We start from the raw sequence: 18,152 nt of genomic DNA, 5'->3' as shown, positions 1-18,152 counted from the left end.
AAAGATCAAAACCCGATCTGCCGTATGTCGCCCAATGTCTGCGCGTTTGTTGAGATTTGACGAACCGTTCGCAATCGGAGGAAACTCCGCGGGTTCTGCCGAGTGTCTCCGCCCTCCGGAGATTCTTCGTTTCGGACGGCGCGCTGCTACCAGTTCAGCGAGCCAAAATGTCCGATCCTCAGTCGTCCGGTGCGGCTGCACCCTCAAATGGAAACAAGGATACCGGCTTCGAGCCGGGAGATGATACGTGGACGCAGTTCCGCAATATGTACTCCATCCTGACGGGAAAAATGTCCGCGGAGGGCATCGAGCAGTTCCGGGTTGCGCGCGATATTCGGAATGAAGCTGCCGATTGCAAGCGCTGTGATGAGCAGCGTGATTTCCTACTTCAATACAGTATGTTATACTCCGTTAATTTTCGCATAAATTGAGCTGGAATCCAGCTAGCTGACAGAAATATCTCCGCAAAGGTCCCGTCATCCGCTTCCTCAGTGATAATATCAAGCAACTTGGAGGCGATCTCCATAGCCACAACATCTACTGTCGTCGCTGCACAAACCGAAAGGCCGGCGGCTTTGATCCAGAATATGGTATTTTGATTTGCGCCAACGAGATGAAAGATCAGGGACATCTGGAGGATACAATGGCTCACGAGATGGTTCACGCGTACGACCATCTGCGCTTCAAAGTCAATTGGACCGATAATCTGCGCCACGCGGCCTGTACAGAGGTATGCTTAGATTGTTTCTCACCCAAGAATGCCTGGACTTAACCAGCTCACCCGTCTCAGATCCGAGCGAGTTCCCTTAGCGGAGAATGCAGGTGGTCGCGGGAGTTCTTTCGCCGAGGTCAATGGAAATTGACTCAACAGCACCAAGAGTGTGTCCGACGGAGGGCTATCCTTTCGGTGAGAGCACGTCCTACTTGCAGGGACGAGGCCCATGCAACCCAGGTGGTCAACGAGGTCTGGAACAGCTGTTTCCGAGACACAAGACCATTCGACGAGATTTACCGATGATACCGAGCCTTTTCTTCTCCCCGGATACGATTACACCTAGTTATTATACCTCCCATCCCCTCTTCTGTACAATAGAACTGTTCTTGCGAATGTACCATATTTCATTGGCACCGTATGGGAGATCAAAATTAAGAACACATTTCCCAGATCGCAGGTGCCTTCTACGGCTACCCTATACTCCAATAGAAAACTCCGAAAATGCACAACGCTGAACACCACAAACTCCACATGACCATCCCGTGGACCGAATGAAAAGAAACCGTAAAAACTCCAAGATTTCATGCGTAAACAATTAGGTCTTGCCATCCTTGGAAGAGCCCGAGCTCCGCTTCGCATCCTTGACGCAATGCTTGAGGATCCAAGGGTGACGCTGGATATCGTCCAGAGGGATACGCTTCTCGGGATCGAGAACAAGCAGCTATACCAAGTTAATGCCGGTTCTGAATGGGGATAAACACAGCTGAAACTTACCCGCTTGATGAGGTCCTTAGCCTCTGCGCTGACGAAGGACGGCACTGACATATCTGCCCGAGTAATACGTCGCTGTGTCATCACAGGAGTGTCCTCGAAAGGTGCCTCGCCAACCAGGAACTCATAAGCCAGGACACCCAGACTCCACAAATCAACCTTCTCACTGTAGTAATTCTCATTGGCGCCACGAACCAACATCTCCGGGGGCAGGTAGTCGAGTGTCCCGCACATCGTTTGCCGGCGGTTGTTGGGAGCGTGTACACTCCAGCCAAAGTCACTGATCTTGATCTCACCATGGATACCGACAAGGATGTTCTCAGGCTTGATGTCGCGATGCATGACATGTTTCTTGTGCAGATACTTGAGAGCTGCGGCCATTTGAGCGATATACTGGGCAGCCTTCCACTCGGGAAATCGGTGCTCCTTCCGGAGATGCTTGTAGAGCTCACCGCGACCCGCGAACTCCAGGATCAAGAAGATGCGCTTGCTGTCGTGGAAGTGGCCGTAGAGTCTGAGAACGTTCGGGTGTCGAAGGTTACTCTGGATCTCTATCTCACGACGAACCTGTTTCTGGACGCCACCTTGCTGCAGTTCTGATTTGTGCAACACCTTGAGAGCACAGACAAAGCCAGAAGACCGCTCCTTAGCAAGGTAAACGCGACCGAACTTGCCTTTGCCCAAGGGCTTGCCGATCTCGAACATTCCAAGGTGTAGCTGCTTGGGCTCGGCAGGCTGCTCATACATCGAAGTAGAGTTGCGCTGTTCCCCATTTTCGTCGGTGTTGCGGGTGACCACTGCACCCTGAGCTCCCTTGCCGGGGGAAGCAGGGGCAGGGACATTCATCGCATTAACCTTGTTGTCATTGGTGTTTTGAAGGGCTAGCTTAAGCAAGTGGGCGCGGTTTGAATTGCTTTGGCTGGCACCAAGTCCCGACATCGAGGCGGCCGTCGAGATAGAACCCTTGAGAGTATCGCGTCAGCTGAGATATCCGGAGCGCGACGTATGATGATTCCTTTACCTTTTGTTTGCCGTAAGCGCGGTTCGAGCCATTTTCCCTTTCATCCTTGACGGACAGGTGCTCGAATCGAGCCTCCAGCGTCTTGGTCGCCATTGTTTAGAGGGAGTAGGAAACAGGAAAGCAAAGGGGGGAAGGATGGGAGGAAAGAAGCAAAGGGACGGGAGAAATCAGGTTGAATGTCGAGTGGATTGATTCAAGCCCGTGCAATCATGATCAGTTGGCGAAGTGTGCGGAGTTGTCGATAGAAGTTGGGGAAATTGAGGACGAGAACTGAGGAACGGGCCCAAGTGTTTGGATACCGGTGGTCAGCCCGTCACCACGGCAACACCATCGGCCCGCCTCTTTCTCCGTCCGCCGCGCTTGGCCCGCGGGGCTAATCGCCGATAGCTCTAGCTCCACCATTTGGTTGGCATCTCTTTCTCCATGACGACATGGTCTGACTTGCCCGATGGATCCCAGAACAACAGTCGCGCCGCCTAGAGACCATGCGACGGTTTCTCCAGAGGCCAAGAAGCCGCAACAGATCTCGGTCGGTGGTTTCCGAATCTCGACACAAAAGCTACCCATCCTCAAGGCCGAGCCCATTGAGGAAATGACCAAAAATCTGGGCATTGCGCCCCCAGAGATGATTTTCGGCGATAACTACGTTACCATCGAACATCCAACCACTGGCTGGGGAATTAACTTCAATGCGTTTGACGCTCTGGATTTGGTGGACAAGACGGGCCAGTCAATGCTCCAGGTAGCATATTCTAAGGAGTGGCAGCAAAGCAGGTGAGACAGACTGTGCTAGCAATCATGACTATAAAGTGTTGACATACTAACTTGCTTTTTCAATACAGGGAGAAAGCCCATGATGGGATTAAAGAAGTCGTCAAGCCATTTGACTGGTCATACAGTACCGACTACAAAGGTACCCTCAGTTCGAATGCACGACCCTTCGAGGAAACAACGAAGCAGATTCCCATCGAACTCTTGAAACGCCCCGACCCGATTCTATTCTTTGATGAGGTCGTCCTCTACGAGGATGAGTTGGCCGACAATGGAATTGCAATGCTGTCTTGCAAAATCCGAGTGATGCCAGAGCGACTTCTCCTCCTGACTAGATTCTTCATGAGACTAGATCATGTCTTGATTCGCCTTCGGGACACCCGGGTTTATATCGATTTCGAAAATCGCGAGGTGATCCGGGAATATCAGTCGAAGGAGTGCGAATACGAGAAGGTTAGACAGGTATGTAGACCCGACTCAACTAACATCCAATCTCCAATAACAGAATATTGACTGTTGCACTTTCTGGTTTAGATGCTCGCGGGTACTCGGGATGATATTCCAGCCCTAATGAGAGATGCCAACCGGCTGTCTGAGCTGCTGCCTCTCATAGACAAACGCTCTGAACGAGTTGTGCTCGATAATTGAAACGTGATTTTTGACACGACTTGGTATGCGCTCCCCGCAGTGTTGTTGGTCATACATGAACATCCGCCCTACCAAAGAAAACATTGTCATCTCTGTGTGGCATTGAAAGCCAAAACAGGTGATGGTGTCTTAATCTCGATTTTTGACGGATGGAAGCGCTTCACGAATAGATGAATATGAATAGTATCGGTTTCACAGGTAGGGTGCTCAGAAATATCGATTGAATGAACATTCAGAATACCCTTTACCAATCAATATAGAAATATATCATTGAATTGAACGTCCTTTTGGCACTCAACACTAGTTCATCACATACAGGGGCTTGGAGTTCTCATGGGATTTGACCTTGTACACTACTGCACCTTGGGTCGTAAATTCCGCAATGTGCCCTTTCTAGCATTAACAGGGTAAACATTCCATATTACTCATGAACCAAGGCAAACTAAAAAACTTGTCCAACCAGAGCGAAACAAGACAGCTCAAAATTAAACTCCATAGAATTGAGCACGTTAGAAGAGACAAACAGTGCAAACACCCGCCAAATATCGGATCCAAAAAAGATCGCCAATCGCAACAGGACAATAACCAACGCCACAGCAAAATGCCTACCACACGATTGACAACATTATGCGCGCGCGAAATCCGCGCGTCGCAAATTAAAAGCCTTCCGGTATGATATACATCATGCAGTGCATTGCACCCAGGCTCTTGGAACTAACCGATCTATCTTCGCAGCAGCCCTTCAGCCACCGGGCAACGGTCTCGACAGCATCATGGACTGCCATTCGCCAAAATGGCAGCCCAAAGACACCCTCTACAGTTTTCCAATTATCAATTCCTTCCACTAGGTCATACTCAAAGGGATCGGCCGTCTCTCGTCTAGCTAGGAGTGCTTCGTCGCCCGGAGCTGCCGCTGAGACTTATGTCGCGTACGGTATGACCCAGAAGATTTTTGAGGCCTGCTCCAAGCAGGGCGATTATACAATTCCTCAGGCTGGCCAGAAGGGCGTCGAGGTCCCGACCACCGAAACCGGAGAACATATTGGGGTTGGAGATAGCTGGTGGTATAAAGGTTCGTGGTCCTTGCCCCGTGCCTCCGGAGCGGCGGTTTTGGTTCCTGACGAGGCTAATCTTTATTATTTTAGAACTCGGCCTGGCACCTACTTTCTCGACCTGGTCTCAAATTACTTTCCTCCACATGTACCTTCTTACCGTCCGACTCCGCGCTCTCCCCACCCGTGATAGTGTCCAGACCTACTCTCGCCACCTCATCGACCACTTCTCCCACAATGCCGAACACCGCATGGACACGCTACATGATCTGGGGAGTCGGGGCATTCGGAACAAGTATCTCAAAGATCTGTTCATCCAATGGCGTGGAATCATCGCCGCCTACGACGAGGGTCTGGTTAAAGGTGATGCGGTGCTGGGCGCTGCTGTCTGGAGGAATTTGTGGAAGGCGAGTCCTACAGGCCCTGACGGGAGGGAGATAGACTGGACCAAGGTCGCCTGGGTCGTGGCGTACATGCGCCGTGTCCTTTCTGAGCTCTCGAAGATGGATGAAGCTGATTTGGCCTTTGCCCTGACTCAGGGAGGTGAGCAAGGCTCCGAGTCCGGAGTCTTCGGGTATTCCCCCTCTTGACAAGAAGATGGCCGAGGCGAGTAACTGAGCTGCTGTCTAATTTGGCGCGCATTGCTTGGAAACCTCGCTTCTGAACCTCACTTCTCTTCCTTCAATTGCTTTATTATGTGTACGGGGGCCCGTTTTCAGACCCCGTTATCTACGAGGTAATCATGTACAGTAATCTACTTGGCAAAGCTCTGTTGAATATCCTTTTTTTCTTTTCTTCCAGCATTTTGTATTGCTGACATTCTGTTTAAATTCAGTTCTCCTTCTTGCCAAAAAGGTCTTTCTCGACCATGGCCCGGCAGATGGGGTGGTAGAAGTCTTTGTACTTCTCGAAGGTTTCCAGCGCGACAGGGCGGTTTATCTTCTGAAGATTGCGGTACCTGCGAGATTGTGTTAGTTTTCCAGTCGAAGAGCCGCGGGAGGTGAGTTACTTACAAAGGTCGCACAAACTTCATTCTGCCAATGCGGCCCAGCAGTTCCGCGGTAGGTTCAATGACGCTCTCATCGCCGGCTTTCATGCCAACTTGGAAATACAGGTTAGCCACCTCAATGTTCTCACTCTTTGATAGACCGTAAACATCGCCCATGAGTTTCGAAAGCTCAGGGCGAAGTGGCTGTTCCCAACGCAGAATCTGCTCCAGGAAGACCACGATTTGGTTTGCAGTCAAACCCTCAAGATCGCTTGCCTGGGGCTTGAAAGAAGACTCGGGCAGAGTCTGCCATTGCTTGGCAAGGGCATAGACGACATCCACGAGCGAAGTATCAAACTGTGGCTTAGGGGGTAAGCCCGGGGCGTAGAACCACTTGTCCCAATCCAGCTCGTTCAGCAGCTTAGATGCTTCTGCGTCTGATTTAAAGTAGTCTAGGATGGTTGCCTTGAACTCATACGAGTCCAGAGACTTGCATTTGAAAGTGGTAAAGTACTACAATCGAGGTTAGTCAGGGTTTGCCAAGTCGAGTGATGGGTCGACGAACGTGAGGGATGAACTTGTCAAACTTGGGCTTTCCAACAAGGTTCTCAAGATAGAATAGGAAGTTGAAGCCCTTCTCATAGGGGATGCTCGAGAAGGCATCATCTGGATCCTTGCCCTTCAGATCGGTCACAAGTTTGGTGAACTCGTGGTCATGGCCGAAGTGCTCGACGGAGTCAGTAAGAGCCTTCCAGCCGATTATGGCCGAGAAGTGGCGGTAGGCCTCGCCATGACTGCAAAAGTTAGCAGACCCTACGCGACGAAAGGGATGACCTGGACACATACATAGCTGCCAGGATCTAAAATCGGACGGGTTAGTCAACATGAATCAATCAATCATCTGCGGCAAGTACGTACCCGTCTCTCTAGGTACACAGTCCAGCCTTCGTTCAGCCAGAAGTGCTCCCACGAGGCGTTGGTCACCAAATTACCGCTCCAACTGTGGGCTAGCTCGTGCGCAATCACATCCACGTTTTCACGGTCCTAGTCCAATTGGTCAGCTTTCGAGAACAACTGTCGATACAGGAACCCATACCTTGGAAATAATGCTGGGAGTCGCAAAGGTGAAAATGGGATTCTCCATTCCACCGTAAGGGAAGCTGGGAGGCAGAATCAAGACATTGTACTCACCCCAGACGTAGGGGTAGACGATTTTCTGCACTTGAGTTAGGGTTGAAGACCAAAAGTTTCCGTGGCAAGTACTTGACATACCTCGATAGTGTTGATAAAGTTCTCGGTGTCTGCCTCAAGTTCCCACTTGCATTCAGCCAGCTTGTCCGGGCTCGTGGCCACGACACTGCGAGGGCCAATTGGAGCATCGGAGACATCTCTAGAAGGAAGAAAAAAATCAGTAACTGCTATCATACAGAGGGTTTCGGTCTCCCGTCATACCCACTGGCAATAGCAAAGAGGTAGCTCGGAATCGGCACCGACTGGTGGAATCGATACAGCTGGTTACCAGACTGGGCCGCCGGAGCCGAGGAGTCCCGAACAGGCAAACCACTCGTCTTGACGGGGAGCGGGGAGGTGATGTTGAAGTCAATCGTGCTCTTGACATCGGGCGTATCCTGGCACGGGAAGATGGATCGTGCATGGATGGCTTGGCATTGCGAAACTATTGTCCGTGTATGAGTATATGAGATAGAGACAGCTACGGTAGGTCGTAGGGCCCGGAATTCCATGTTCAACTCATGACTCACACATGTACGGGTGCTTCTTGTTGGAGGTTTGCGCGGGAGTCAACCACTGCAGCGCGGTGCATTTCTCCGTGGTCTTGACGGCAATCTGCAGGTGACGGGGGTTAGTTCATCCCTTTGACGACCAGGAATGTACCACTGGAAGACCTACGTCCACCTCGATGGTTCCGTTCAGCTTGACGCCCTTCTCGAGGCTGATCTTGAGCGGGGTGCCAAAGGGTTCCAGCGGGGCCAGCAGCTCCCATTTTGAGGGCTGGCCATCCACCTTGACCTCGCCAATGTCGAGATGGCTGGTGTCGAGGATGATTTCCCGGGACTGGGCCTCGGTAGTGGACCGGAACCTATGCACGACATTTCCGACGAGCTTCTTCTGCTCGAACAGGATGTCGAAGTTGGCAGTGATGTGGGCCGAACGCCAATTGTTGTAGTTGCTAAGCGTGTTCGGATCACGCGGGTTGACTGCGGTGGCCATGCTACGCAGATAACTCGGACGGGCGGCCGAGACGAGACACTGGGAAGGTCGGGAAAAGAGGGAGAAGACGCGCGGGGGGGAGAAGCAGCGGGAATTCATCTGGCTGCTTCCATGGGGATTTGATGTCTTTTTTTTTTTCGGGTTTCCCGGCACTAAGCGTCCAGAGTTGCAGCGGACAATCCAAATGCGATCAGTCACGTCCGCCCGCAATACCGTGATCGGATGGAAGAGTAGACTTTGGAGGAATCGACTCGCGTAGTGCTTTTTGGAGCGGAACCCTGGAAGAAGATGGTCTCCGACACAAGGTTCTCCCTGGTGCGATGTATACAACCGGAAGGCGCGAGGAGAGGCACCACCGTCACATCCCCCCTTTTTCCCGTCCCCCGCTACGGCGAGAAAACAATCAAACACTGGCTTTTCTTCGTCAATTCGGCCGTCCATTCGGCCTTCAATTCGGCCTTCTTTTTTTCTTTCTTTTTCTTTCGATTCCCACATTCCAAGTCTTTCTTCCCCCCCCCCCCCCATTCAACGCAGCGTCCACCGCCCGACCCTCTCACGGTCCACCCCTGACCCATTGGAAGCGCGGGACCGCGGCCCCTGACTCTCTCGCACACGATATTGTTTCTTCTCTCTCTTCCTAGCACGCGGTTCTCGCCCTCGTGAAATGTAGGTGAAACACTCGCCGATCTCGAGAGTGCCCGGTACTGATCTCCTGGCTAGAACAATCCCCAATTGTGTGCGAAGCGATGTCTCTGCAGTCCGCGATTGCTTTGCGATAGATCTTCGGAGTCCCCTCGTTCACGAAGCGATGTGTTAAGACAGCACAGATTGACCCGGAAAGATTTATACGCCTTCCCACACCCCCCACTACGTGGTCTCCTTGTCAGCTTGAGTGAAGAATGAGTGACGACACCCACGCCGGATTTGCCCAAGACCGATCTGATTCCTCGATTCTCGCGCAAGTAGCGCCGCTTTGCATATCATCTTCGCTGCGACTCGAGCCCTCGATGCCCGGCCGCGGCATCTAAGCCCGATCCTATACTCCTACTTGAATAACCCCCGCCTCAAAAATGCTACACCGCCCCGCCTTGGAAGACGATGCCAGACCGTTCCACTCCCGACGTCCCTCAGGGCCCCTCGCAGAATCCCCCTCGGGACAACCTCCCAATCGGCCCGCCTCTCGATCGTCCCGACCGGGTTCTCGAAACCGAATGGTGAAAACATCTCGTGCTGTGACGCCGACGAGTCTCGAGGTGGTGACGGAGAATGCCCCGGATCGCTCCCTGGTGGGCCTGAGCAATGCCAGTCCAATTAAAGAGGGACTGGGCAGTTTAAACCGGTGGTCGCAGTCAACCACGTCAAGCAAGAGCCCCTCGGAATATACTGGCCATCGCCGAGGCAGTTCGAAGATGTCTCTTTCGGGCCACAGCCCTCATCGGGGAGCTGGACTCGGGGAGCTCCCCGAGTTGAGTCTCCCAGAGCTCAGAGCATCGGAGATGTTTTCTACCGACCCGAACAACACCCACATCGATCTCTCATTCACGGCGTCGAGCCATATCTTCCAAAATTCCTCATCCAGCGACGCCCGAGAGTCGGGATCTGCGCCCTCCAATCCGGCCCGAACAAGCGAAGGAGCCGCCTCTTTGGCAGAGGGGGAGGGAGATGCAGAGAATCGTCAACATGGCCAGACCCAGAAAGCGATGCTCTCAAAAGCCCTCCAAAAGGCAAATACTGCCGTTCTTCTCGATAATGCGGCCAATTTTGAAGGAGCGATGGAAGCCTATACCGATGCGTGCCAGCTACTGCAGCTGGTGATGCTTCGGAGTAATGGAGGCGACGAGGAGAAACTGAAACTCCAAGAAATTGTGAGTCGATGATCGCCATGAACGGCCAGCAATAGGAGCCCGAATCGGCTAACACACAGCCCAGCGCGATACTTATATGATCAGAATCACCGAGCTCCAACGAATGGACTTCCCTCTCCCTGAAAGAGACAGTAAAGCTCTCCCGGAGCGCCCTCTTAGTCAAGAGTCATACGGAGAATTGCTTCATGCATCCGCGCACGATCATTCGCATTTCGACAGTCAGTATAGTTCGACCCATTCTAGCCTTGCCCCCAGGCAGCTGTCGATGAGGTGCAATCCTTGCCCTTCGAAGCCATTCCCCCGCGTCGACAATCCCTACGACCAGCTGGCTCCGGATCAAATGCAGCTACCAATGGTCAGCACCTTGACCTCTCAGTACAGGAAACCAGCGAATCCACCTCGTGGTTGGACACGATCGATGAATCAGGTGCATCTTCCCCATCGTCCGCGAACTCGAAAGCATCATCAGTATATTTGCGCCGACGCACAAGTCGCCGTCTTAGTACCGACACTGAGGCCGAGTTTGATGCCGCTCTCGACGCAGCCGTGGAAGCTGCCTACGATGACGGATTGGAGCCTGTCATAGAATACAATGAGGAGGAAAGCGACGACATCGTGGCAAACGCCCGTCGGAATATCGAATTGGCAAAGCAACGAGTACGAGAAGCCGAGCGAGAGGCGGAGGTTGCGATGAACCGTGGTCGAGAAATGCGCCGGATCCAGGAACAAAATATGTTTGAGGAGCCACCTGTGGCTCGTTCCTCGGATTACCTTGATGAAGAAGCAGAGGAGGAAGAACGCCTTTTGGAGGAAATGACCAAGGGCTACGTCATGGACGACTTCGAATTTGGCATTCAATCCAAGTCCGCGCTGCCCCGGGAGTCTGATTCGAGCAACATGTCAGGCAGGACTTGGGAAAGTTCGGCTGCATCTAATATCACAGGCACCGGCGCAACACTGTCTACTCTCACAGAAGACGAGGACATTTTGCCCTTGGACGGGACAGGACGCAGCCCATTGCCTTCCTCCCCTCCAACAGCCGCTTTGCCTCCAATACCAGTGTCGTCTGATTTCCCAGGCCTTCCACCACACCGGGCGTCCCTGACTAACCCTCCTCCACCTCCTACTATGGGCCCGCCTCCCATTCCGGGTGTACGAGCACGCAGACTTTCCAGACAAGCCCCCACGGAGTTGAAGATCGAGACAAACACCCGCTCTCGCACAGACTCGAACGCCTCTGGCCTGGAATCAATCGCAAGCCCAGGCACGAGCCGACCCCCTCCACCTCTCCCCAAGGACGAGCCGCAGCAAGACCCTCCCCGATCTTCTACTCCAGCATTCCGAGCCAACCTGCATCCTTCCAAACGCAATCCCTCTGTCGGCTCCATTGTGGACCAAACCAACCTTGCCAAAGCGCGTACTCACGAAGACGAGGAGAATGGTCTTCCACCCCTTCCACCGTCTGCAAGGCCCATGGGCAAAATCCCCTCGGCTCCAGATGGACTGGATAAGACGAACTCCAATTCCAAGGCATTCCGAACACGTAATGTGTCGGTTCCTAATCCCGAGACGGCACCGGGCTCTCCAACTACTCCCTGGAGCGGGTCATTCCCATCTTTGGATACCCAAAAAGCCGCAATGGCTAGCAGCGTGCCGGTTCTACCCACTCCCACGGCCTCATTCTTCACTCAGAATGGCATGCCTACCGGTGGTCTGAACCTTTTTGATTGTGATATTCATTCCCCCACAAGCCTCGGATGTCCGAACCCAATGATGGCCAACGCGCCATTACCGCTTGAACCGTGTCCGGAGTCTTTCCTCCTTCGTCCTTTCTGGCTCATGAGATGCTTGTACCAGACTATCGCTCACCCTCATGGCGGTTACCTATCGGCAAAGCTTTTTATTCCGAAAGACGTCTGGCGGGTCAAGAATGTCAAGCTTAAAGCCGTCGAGGACAAAGTGTCAAACTGTGACCTGTTAACGGCGGCGCTACTGAAGCTGGCTCAGGTCGATACATACGACGCAGACGCAGTGCTTGAAGAGATGCAATCCCTTGAAAGCGTCCTCGATCAGGTCCAGGGCGCTTTGTCCAAAAAACTGGGTAATGAAGTTGGTGTTCACACAGCAATGCCTCTATTCCGCCCGAACGGGGCTCCAGAAGATGCTGCTCACCCTGATCCTGCCCCTTCTAGAAGCTCGGGCACTTCAAATAAATCATACCTGCCGACTTGGAAGCGACTACGGGCAAAGACCTCGGGCATTGGTACCACCACCCCGACTCCTAGTTCCCGGGAGAGTAACAAAGACAACTTGACTCTCAACTCCCTTCCGATGACATCGGCTCCCTCCTCCTATGCCAAGCGCAATCTCAATCATCTCGAGTTCTCTGGACCCAATGCGAACTACATGGGTGCTCTAGCACGACTATTTGATGCTGCTCAAGTGATAGGTTCGTAATAAGTCACTCGATTCACCAGACACTGGACATATACTGACTGACCTCCACAGATCAAATCGCTCAGCAGGTAGAAGACCCTGGCCTCAAACATTCCTCCCCCACCCATGTTGGTCTAGAGCTTAGCACACGACATGCTGCCGAATTTTTCGGCTTCTATATCTGTCGTTTCGCCTTGGCCGATGTCGGGCTAATGCTTGACAAGTTTATCAAGCGGGGCAGCGAATGGGTGCTGGTCTAGTGACATTTACGCCTCATATACGACGGATTCTTCCATCTCCCCCTGCCCTGCCCTGCCCTGCCCTGTCCTGCCTTTCCCACTCCCGTCCCCATCAAATTGGCTTTTAATGGCTGATTCGATATCTTTGATTTATTTGCCAATATTCTTTTCACGTCCATATATATTTACCCTCCGCCATGTCTTTAAGATACCATGATTCGCCTCGTTGAGATATGATTTGAAGATAATTGCCATGAGATGGGACTGTATCTATTCATTTTTTTTTCACCCTTTCCCTCTCCTTTATGCGTAAAAATTTGCTTCCTTAGACTTTGCTTTTGCTGCTAGTGGTTCTGATGAAACAGGAGCACCGTTGTATTTTCGCCAAGGGTGTCATCACTTGGCATGGGATAGAAGCGTATGTAAGATTTATACAGTCTACATATGGGGTCAGGCCAAAGATCATCAGTTACGTATGCAAATGGTGCCGACAATTGCCCAGGCAGCACATTTTGATGCTCTTAACCAAATATTTTTCAGTATACCCTACAGAAGCTGGGGTTCAATTAAAGAACCCGATTCAAATGCAAGTCCCAAACCTTCTCTCTAGGTCAAATACCCAGTCCCCTTGATCGAAGGCAAATCTGGCGACGATTTTCAGCCTCGCGGATAATATCTGCCGATAATTTCAGGCTCGGAGCGAGATGTGAATACCTCTCAACTTCAGCCACGACGCTAGAGATGATTGCATCGACTCTCAATGGAGGAGGAAGTAAAGTCGATAGTACGGGAGACATCGTGGCACCCATAATCAGCAGCGTCTGTGAAACCATGGAAAGGGCACCTTGCCACAGATATGGAAGATGACCTTCGCGATGACTGGTGATTTGTTCCAATTGACGTAGTGTGGCATCAAGACATCTTCGGCAGCACTCTCGAACGCCTCGGTCTGTGCAGGCTTGCTCGTTCTCGAAAACGGCTAGGATGTACGGGCGATAAATGATTGTTCGACAGGCATTGTATCGAAGCCTCAACACCGTTTGCACTGGGTTGGAGAGCGGGGTTTGGGTGAGAGGGAATTTTACGGGTTGGGGTAGACTCTCGTACCATTGTGATAGTTGGAAATCCAGCTCTGACACAATTGGCCCTAGAGAGAAAAGTGTGTGCACTATCCAATTGGTAGATGAGATGGCTGACTCGGTTGAGAAGTCTTCGCAGTGCGATTTCGGCCAGAAAGTACCAGAGCTCGTCACGTCCTGCAGGCTCCTCTGTGCACTGAGTGGTGTCAATTTCGCGGTCGTCCGTGGTGTCTTCGTCGCTGTCGTCTTCCTCTCCAAATCTTCCGGGTAGATCCACTGACTCTTCGAAATGCACAATTCCCGAATGTGGAAGATCTAACTCGGCTAAGAGATCACTCTCATATAAGAGGGAATTCCAATAAACCCGCACGCTGAGCTCCTTCCATTGTGGAGGAACGCGAGTTGGGTTGCCGAGTAACAATTGCAGTTTCATGCTCACATTTGACAGCAAGGTCCATGCCTCTAAGGGCCGTACCAGATAAAATAAATAGGCCGAAGCAAGAATCATGCATTGCGCTGCAATGGCCGAGTTCCGCATCATGACGGATGGCAAGAGGGTCCAAGCGGCAGAAAAGTAGGGAAGTCCGGGTGGTTCGCCATCTGCTGGTATGAAAGCAATGCTCCCACTTCGACTAGCACTTCCTAAGGCCAGAACTAGCAATACGAGACAGCTCACTGGTCCCTCCTGGAATCCCTGTGCGAGGGCTATTCGATAATATCGATTCCACGTATAGGGATTCACGCAGGCGTACCAGACATTGGCGTGGTCAAAAAACGCTCGTATATACGCAGGCGCATTTGTCAAGTCAAACCCTGAGTTTGGCGTCATCCGAATCGGCTCTCGTGCCATTTCGAGTTGAAGTAGTTTCTGCGGGTCATAGGGCCTCGAAATCAAGTCGCGGATGAGAGGCCATTGTAAAAGATGCAAAGCCGGAGTTGTATGCACCTTGGGCATCGTAGAAATGCTGATACTTGGCGGTGGATTAGCCCACGACCCCAATCCAGCAGCCGACATTTGGTTGGTGACTGCACTGGGTAGTCGGACCATTGGATCCTCGCTGCCAAGGTTGGTATCATTGCTCGTGGCGGGGGAGGTGGAAGACAGTCCAAGTTGAGGCTTGTGCCCGGCCAAACTGGAATGTAGCAGGCTCTCGATTCGAGTCAAGTGTTCCAGGATTAACTTGTCCCCCGCATCAAGCTTGATACCAGGCTCGCGATAGACACATTCAGCGTCGAGATCAGTACAAAGCTGACATTTGGGTTTAGCGCCATTGCATCGTGTCTTACGCAGCCGACATATTTGACACTGTGGATGGTATTCTCGTTTTAGTTGACGGTAATCCTGGGAAGTGTCAAGCTACCAAGTGGAGTCATACAGCGATAGTCGCCCTTCTCCGAGGGTACTCTGTCGCATCCGAATTGGAGCGTTTCTTCTGGCTCGTCAACTCAGCTTCGTCACTACCCGTGATGGGATCAACATCCCTCTCCGGGGTGGAGAGAGGCATGAGTTCCGATTTTCAAGTGCAGAATCCAAAGACCAGTTCGTTGTATTAAGTGATGCGCAGCCCGCACGATGTTTCGTGTTCAAGTAATATGTAGACTGCTGCTCATGGCTCATGCTATCTCCGATTTGATGGTAGGATCTGGCATGTTCGCAGATCATCCAAACCACAACGGAATATGTATCGGCTCCAAGAGGTGGTCAGAGATTTCAAAAAGGGAGTTCAACGAAAATCCGGAGGAGAGTAGCTGGGCAGGACGTGCAAGACATCGCAGATGGCTTTTGCTTTGCGTCGGCTCCACCGCTGGACAAGTCTGTCCCGGGTGGGATTAGTGTCGGCGTCCCCAAGCCCCCACAGGCTCTCGCAGGGCGGAGGTTTCGTCCGTGGCCATTTGAGCAGGAAGCCATACGTAGTCAGATAGTCAGACCACATCATCACAGCGGCCACCTCACAACCTCACAGGGTTGTCTCTCCAAGTAGTATCAAAGTGGATCTAGAAGGCGTCTTGCAAGAACCGGTGTGGTTTGTGAAGGGCTACGGCCGAATTGATTCAATTGAGCGGTACCAACATGCTGTTTATCTGAAGCTTAGAGAAGTTTAGAAATAGGGGGTGGCCAGCGGTGACTAAATATCCTGGGGAGTTGATAGATCACATCGCACAGGCCAAGCCTGTGCAATAGGTCGGGACCTGGCCCGTTACATGGTTCGTTCGAATGCAAGTTGCATGTGTGGAGTTGGCCAGCTTTACAGTAGTAAAATTCACCTCAGAAAGACAATTTCTACACGAATTATTGCTCTCTTTCTGTTTTATTAACCGCTCGTTTGGCCGACCCATATTGATTCGCTTACGCATCCCAAGGGCAATATATTTGCTTGTAATGCATAATACCGCCTCGATTCCCTCTGGGGAGAGTCTACATACTATGGAATCAATGTGAGGCTGAAATCACTTCAGGTAGTACCATAAGGATTTATATTAGAGAGTGGGATTAGATAGGTTTCGAGTTAGACGAGAAGCAAGTGATTCTATGCAAACTCTCCATGTATGTCAAAAAGCGACCCAGTAGATGATATCTCAAGGGTCTCAGCAGGCGACCGAGAATGTAAAAACAGGGAATACAATGAGAAGATACAGCAATATTTGCGTTAAAAATAACCAACAGCATTACGGAGGGGTATAATGGGCAGATGCAATGGTTCGGAGTGGATAATCAGGCTCCCAGGCCGCCACTCCGATAACGCTATCACACGTGGACGCCTCTTCCCCCCCCCAAAACAAACACTGAACCACTGAGTGCGACGCGACTCGCCGCGTTTTTGTCTCTCAGCCCAAGCTACCAAGACAAGATCGCAGCCATGCCGCGTCCGGCCCCCAAACGAAATCGACTGACGAAGGGTCCCAAGGCCATCGCGACGGAGGCGCGCGACCAAAAAGAAACCAATTCCAAATCCCCACCCCCCGAACGCGCATCGTCAGTCGACCCGCGGCCAGCCCTTCGCAGTCAGACCCCTCAATCGAAGAGCTATGAGCAAGCAATTGAGTCGTCGCCGATGGGCGACCGACCGGGCACTGGAAGTCGACCGGGTACCGGCAGTCGACCTCCGACCAGATCCCGTGGCTACTCGTCCACTTTGTCTTTTGCTGGGCGCAAAGGGGACACGGGCGCACGAGTGCCCGGCACCCCTGGTTTTGATAGCTCAATGTTGAGCAATTTCCGGCGGCGTCCACGACAGCAGAGTATCTTGCAGATGATGCAAGCAGAGGACGGTTCCTCTGACCTGGACGACGACGACTTTCTTGGTGGCTTGAGTCCACAGGACGAATCCACGCCATTAAACGTTTCTCGCGGAAAATCGTTATTGGTGAGGCAGGATGGTCAATCGCCCTCGCCCTCACGTTCGGCTTCACGCTCGGCCTCAGAATCGCTGCCATTGTCTGAAGGCTCGCGCAAGCGCAAGCGAGCCGAAAATATTCAAGTGCCCAAGTCGCCGTCACCCGAGGCCGTCGAGGTGGAGGGGGTCGAAGATACCCCAAGTGCTACACCAGTCCCACGCGAATCCGTCAATGAAACTCAAGAGACGCCGCAACCTATCCGGTTCCCTGATATAATGAGTCAAACTATGCTACCCCCAGCTAGTAGCCCTGCGGCTTCCGCGGCAACGGAGCAGCGTTCGCCAGTGGCCGGTCCCCAGTCAGCTGTGAGCAAGGAGAAGAAAGGGCCCAAAGACACCAACCATCTGTCCACAGCTGCGTTACAGAACAAGCTTCTGCCGCGACGACGCCAACGTCGCCATAAACACAGACCCGCAGGCGAATTCGACCTACCTAGTGACGATAGTGATGATAGCATGCATGAGGCGAGGTCAGGCGATGAGGACGAGCTTAGCTATCTTCCATCAAGAAGGACCAGGCCACGGGACGGAGCAGATAAGCCCAAGCCACTAGGCAAGGCCCAGGACAAGTCCAAGCTCAACAACCAGAAGCAGAAAAAGTCCAAGTCCACACCCGCTCCAACACCCAAGCCACAGGAACCAGCGACCTACTCGCGCTCACAAGAATGCGATAAGGAGAATGATATCCTTCTGTCATCACCATCGTCTTCTCCATTGTCCTCGCCGCCAGAATCTGATGCAGAGACAGATGCAGAAAGCGAGACTCCGCAACGCTTTACAAGTGCAGAGCTGCGCGCCGCAGTTTTAAAGTTCGCAGAGGTTGACAAGTGGCAGATGGAGTTCGAAGACGTGTCTGGATCGGAAGCATGAGTGTATGAAAGCATTTGTTATTAATGATATCCCATGGTCGAATCCATGAATTATGTTTGATGTGTCACCAACG

The 18,152-nt window shown here is 52.2% G+C and overlaps 8 protein-coding genes across 8 annotated transcripts; 5 read left to right on the top strand and 3 right to left on the bottom strand.

Moving 5' to 3' along the window:
• Positions 1-167: 167 nt before the first annotated feature.
• On the top strand, positions 168-772 carry N7532_003426 (mitochondrial inner membrane protease ATP23; the record flags this gene model as incomplete). The annotated part of the gene is made up of 2 exons (XM_056615920.1): positions 168-396; positions 471-772. 2 exons carry the CDS (start codon positions 168-170, stop codon positions 770-772), a joined length of 531 nt encoding a protein of 176 aa, XP_056476277.1.
• Positions 773-1,310: 538 nt separating this feature from the next.
• On the bottom strand, positions 1,311-2,600 carry N7532_003425 (aurora family serine/threonine-protein kinase; the record flags this gene model as incomplete). The annotated part of the gene is made up of 3 exons (XM_056615919.1): positions 1,311-1,436; positions 1,490-2,449; positions 2,508-2,600. The coding sequence occupies 3 exons, from the start codon at positions 2,598-2,600 to the stop codon at positions 1,311-1,313; spliced, it is 1,179 nt and encodes a 392-aa protein (XP_056476276.1).
• A 355-nt stretch (positions 2,601-2,955) lies between these two features.
• Positions 2,956-3,926, top strand: N7532_003424 (TIP41 family protein; the record flags this gene model as incomplete). The annotated part of the gene is made up of 3 exons (XM_056615918.1): positions 2,956-3,281; positions 3,350-3,740; positions 3,813-3,926. The coding sequence occupies 3 exons, from the start codon at positions 2,956-2,958 to the stop codon at positions 3,924-3,926; spliced, it is 831 nt and encodes a 276-aa protein (XP_056476275.1).
• A 601-nt stretch (positions 3,927-4,527) lies between these two features.
• Positions 4,528-5,568, top strand: N7532_003423 (uncharacterized protein; the record flags this gene model as incomplete). The annotated part of the gene is made up of 3 exons (XM_056615917.1): positions 4,528-4,596; positions 4,662-4,998; positions 5,072-5,568. 3 exons carry the CDS (start codon positions 4,528-4,530, stop codon positions 5,566-5,568), a joined length of 903 nt encoding a protein of 300 aa, XP_056476274.1.
• Positions 5,569-5,809: 241 nt separating this feature from the next.
• Positions 5,810-8,294, bottom strand: N7532_003422 (bifunctional aminopeptidase/epoxide hydrolase; the record flags this gene model as incomplete). Its single annotated transcript, XM_056615916.1, has 10 exons — positions 5,810-5,936; positions 5,992-6,479; positions 6,532-6,760; positions 6,813-6,826; positions 6,885-7,010; positions 7,063-7,182; positions 7,239-7,356; positions 7,419-7,641; positions 7,727-7,811; positions 7,875-8,294. 10 exons carry the CDS (start codon positions 8,292-8,294, stop codon positions 5,810-5,812), a joined length of 1,950 nt encoding a protein of 649 aa, XP_056476273.1.
• A 971-nt stretch (positions 8,295-9,265) lies between these two features.
• Positions 9,266-12,756, top strand: N7532_003421 (uncharacterized protein; the record flags this gene model as incomplete). The annotated part of the gene is made up of 4 exons (XM_056615915.1): positions 9,266-10,060; positions 10,125-10,278; positions 10,320-12,509; positions 12,569-12,756. The coding sequence occupies 4 exons, from the start codon at positions 9,266-9,268 to the stop codon at positions 12,754-12,756; spliced, it is 3,327 nt and encodes a 1,108-aa protein (XP_056476272.1).
• A 590-nt stretch (positions 12,757-13,346) lies between these two features.
• On the bottom strand, positions 13,347-15,319 carry N7532_003420 (Zn(II)2Cys6 transcription factor; the record flags this gene model as incomplete). Its single annotated transcript, XM_056615914.1, has 3 exons — positions 13,347-13,882; positions 13,905-15,120; positions 15,191-15,319. 3 exons carry the CDS (start codon positions 15,317-15,319, stop codon positions 13,347-13,349), a joined length of 1,881 nt encoding a protein of 626 aa, XP_056476271.1.
• Positions 15,320-16,672: 1,353 nt separating this feature from the next.
• Positions 16,673-18,079, top strand: N7532_003419 (uncharacterized protein; the record flags this gene model as incomplete). The annotated part of the gene is made up of 1 exon (XM_056615913.1): positions 16,673-18,079. One exon carries the CDS (start codon positions 16,673-16,675, stop codon positions 18,077-18,079), a length of 1,407 nt encoding a protein of 468 aa, XP_056476270.1.
• Between the last annotated feature and the right edge of the window lie 73 nt (positions 18,080-18,152).

The sequence above is a fragment of the Penicillium argentinense genome, assembly GCF_028826775.1.
Source record: "Penicillium argentinense strain IBT 30761 chromosome Unknown utg000004l_segment0_segment0, whole genome shotgun sequence".
NCBI classification, from domain to species: domain Eukaryota; kingdom Fungi; phylum Ascomycota; class Eurotiomycetes; order Eurotiales; family Aspergillaceae; genus Penicillium; species Penicillium argentinense.
Note: the sequence above shows the minus strand (reverse complement) of the source record. Positions and strands in the feature narration are given on the sequence as shown.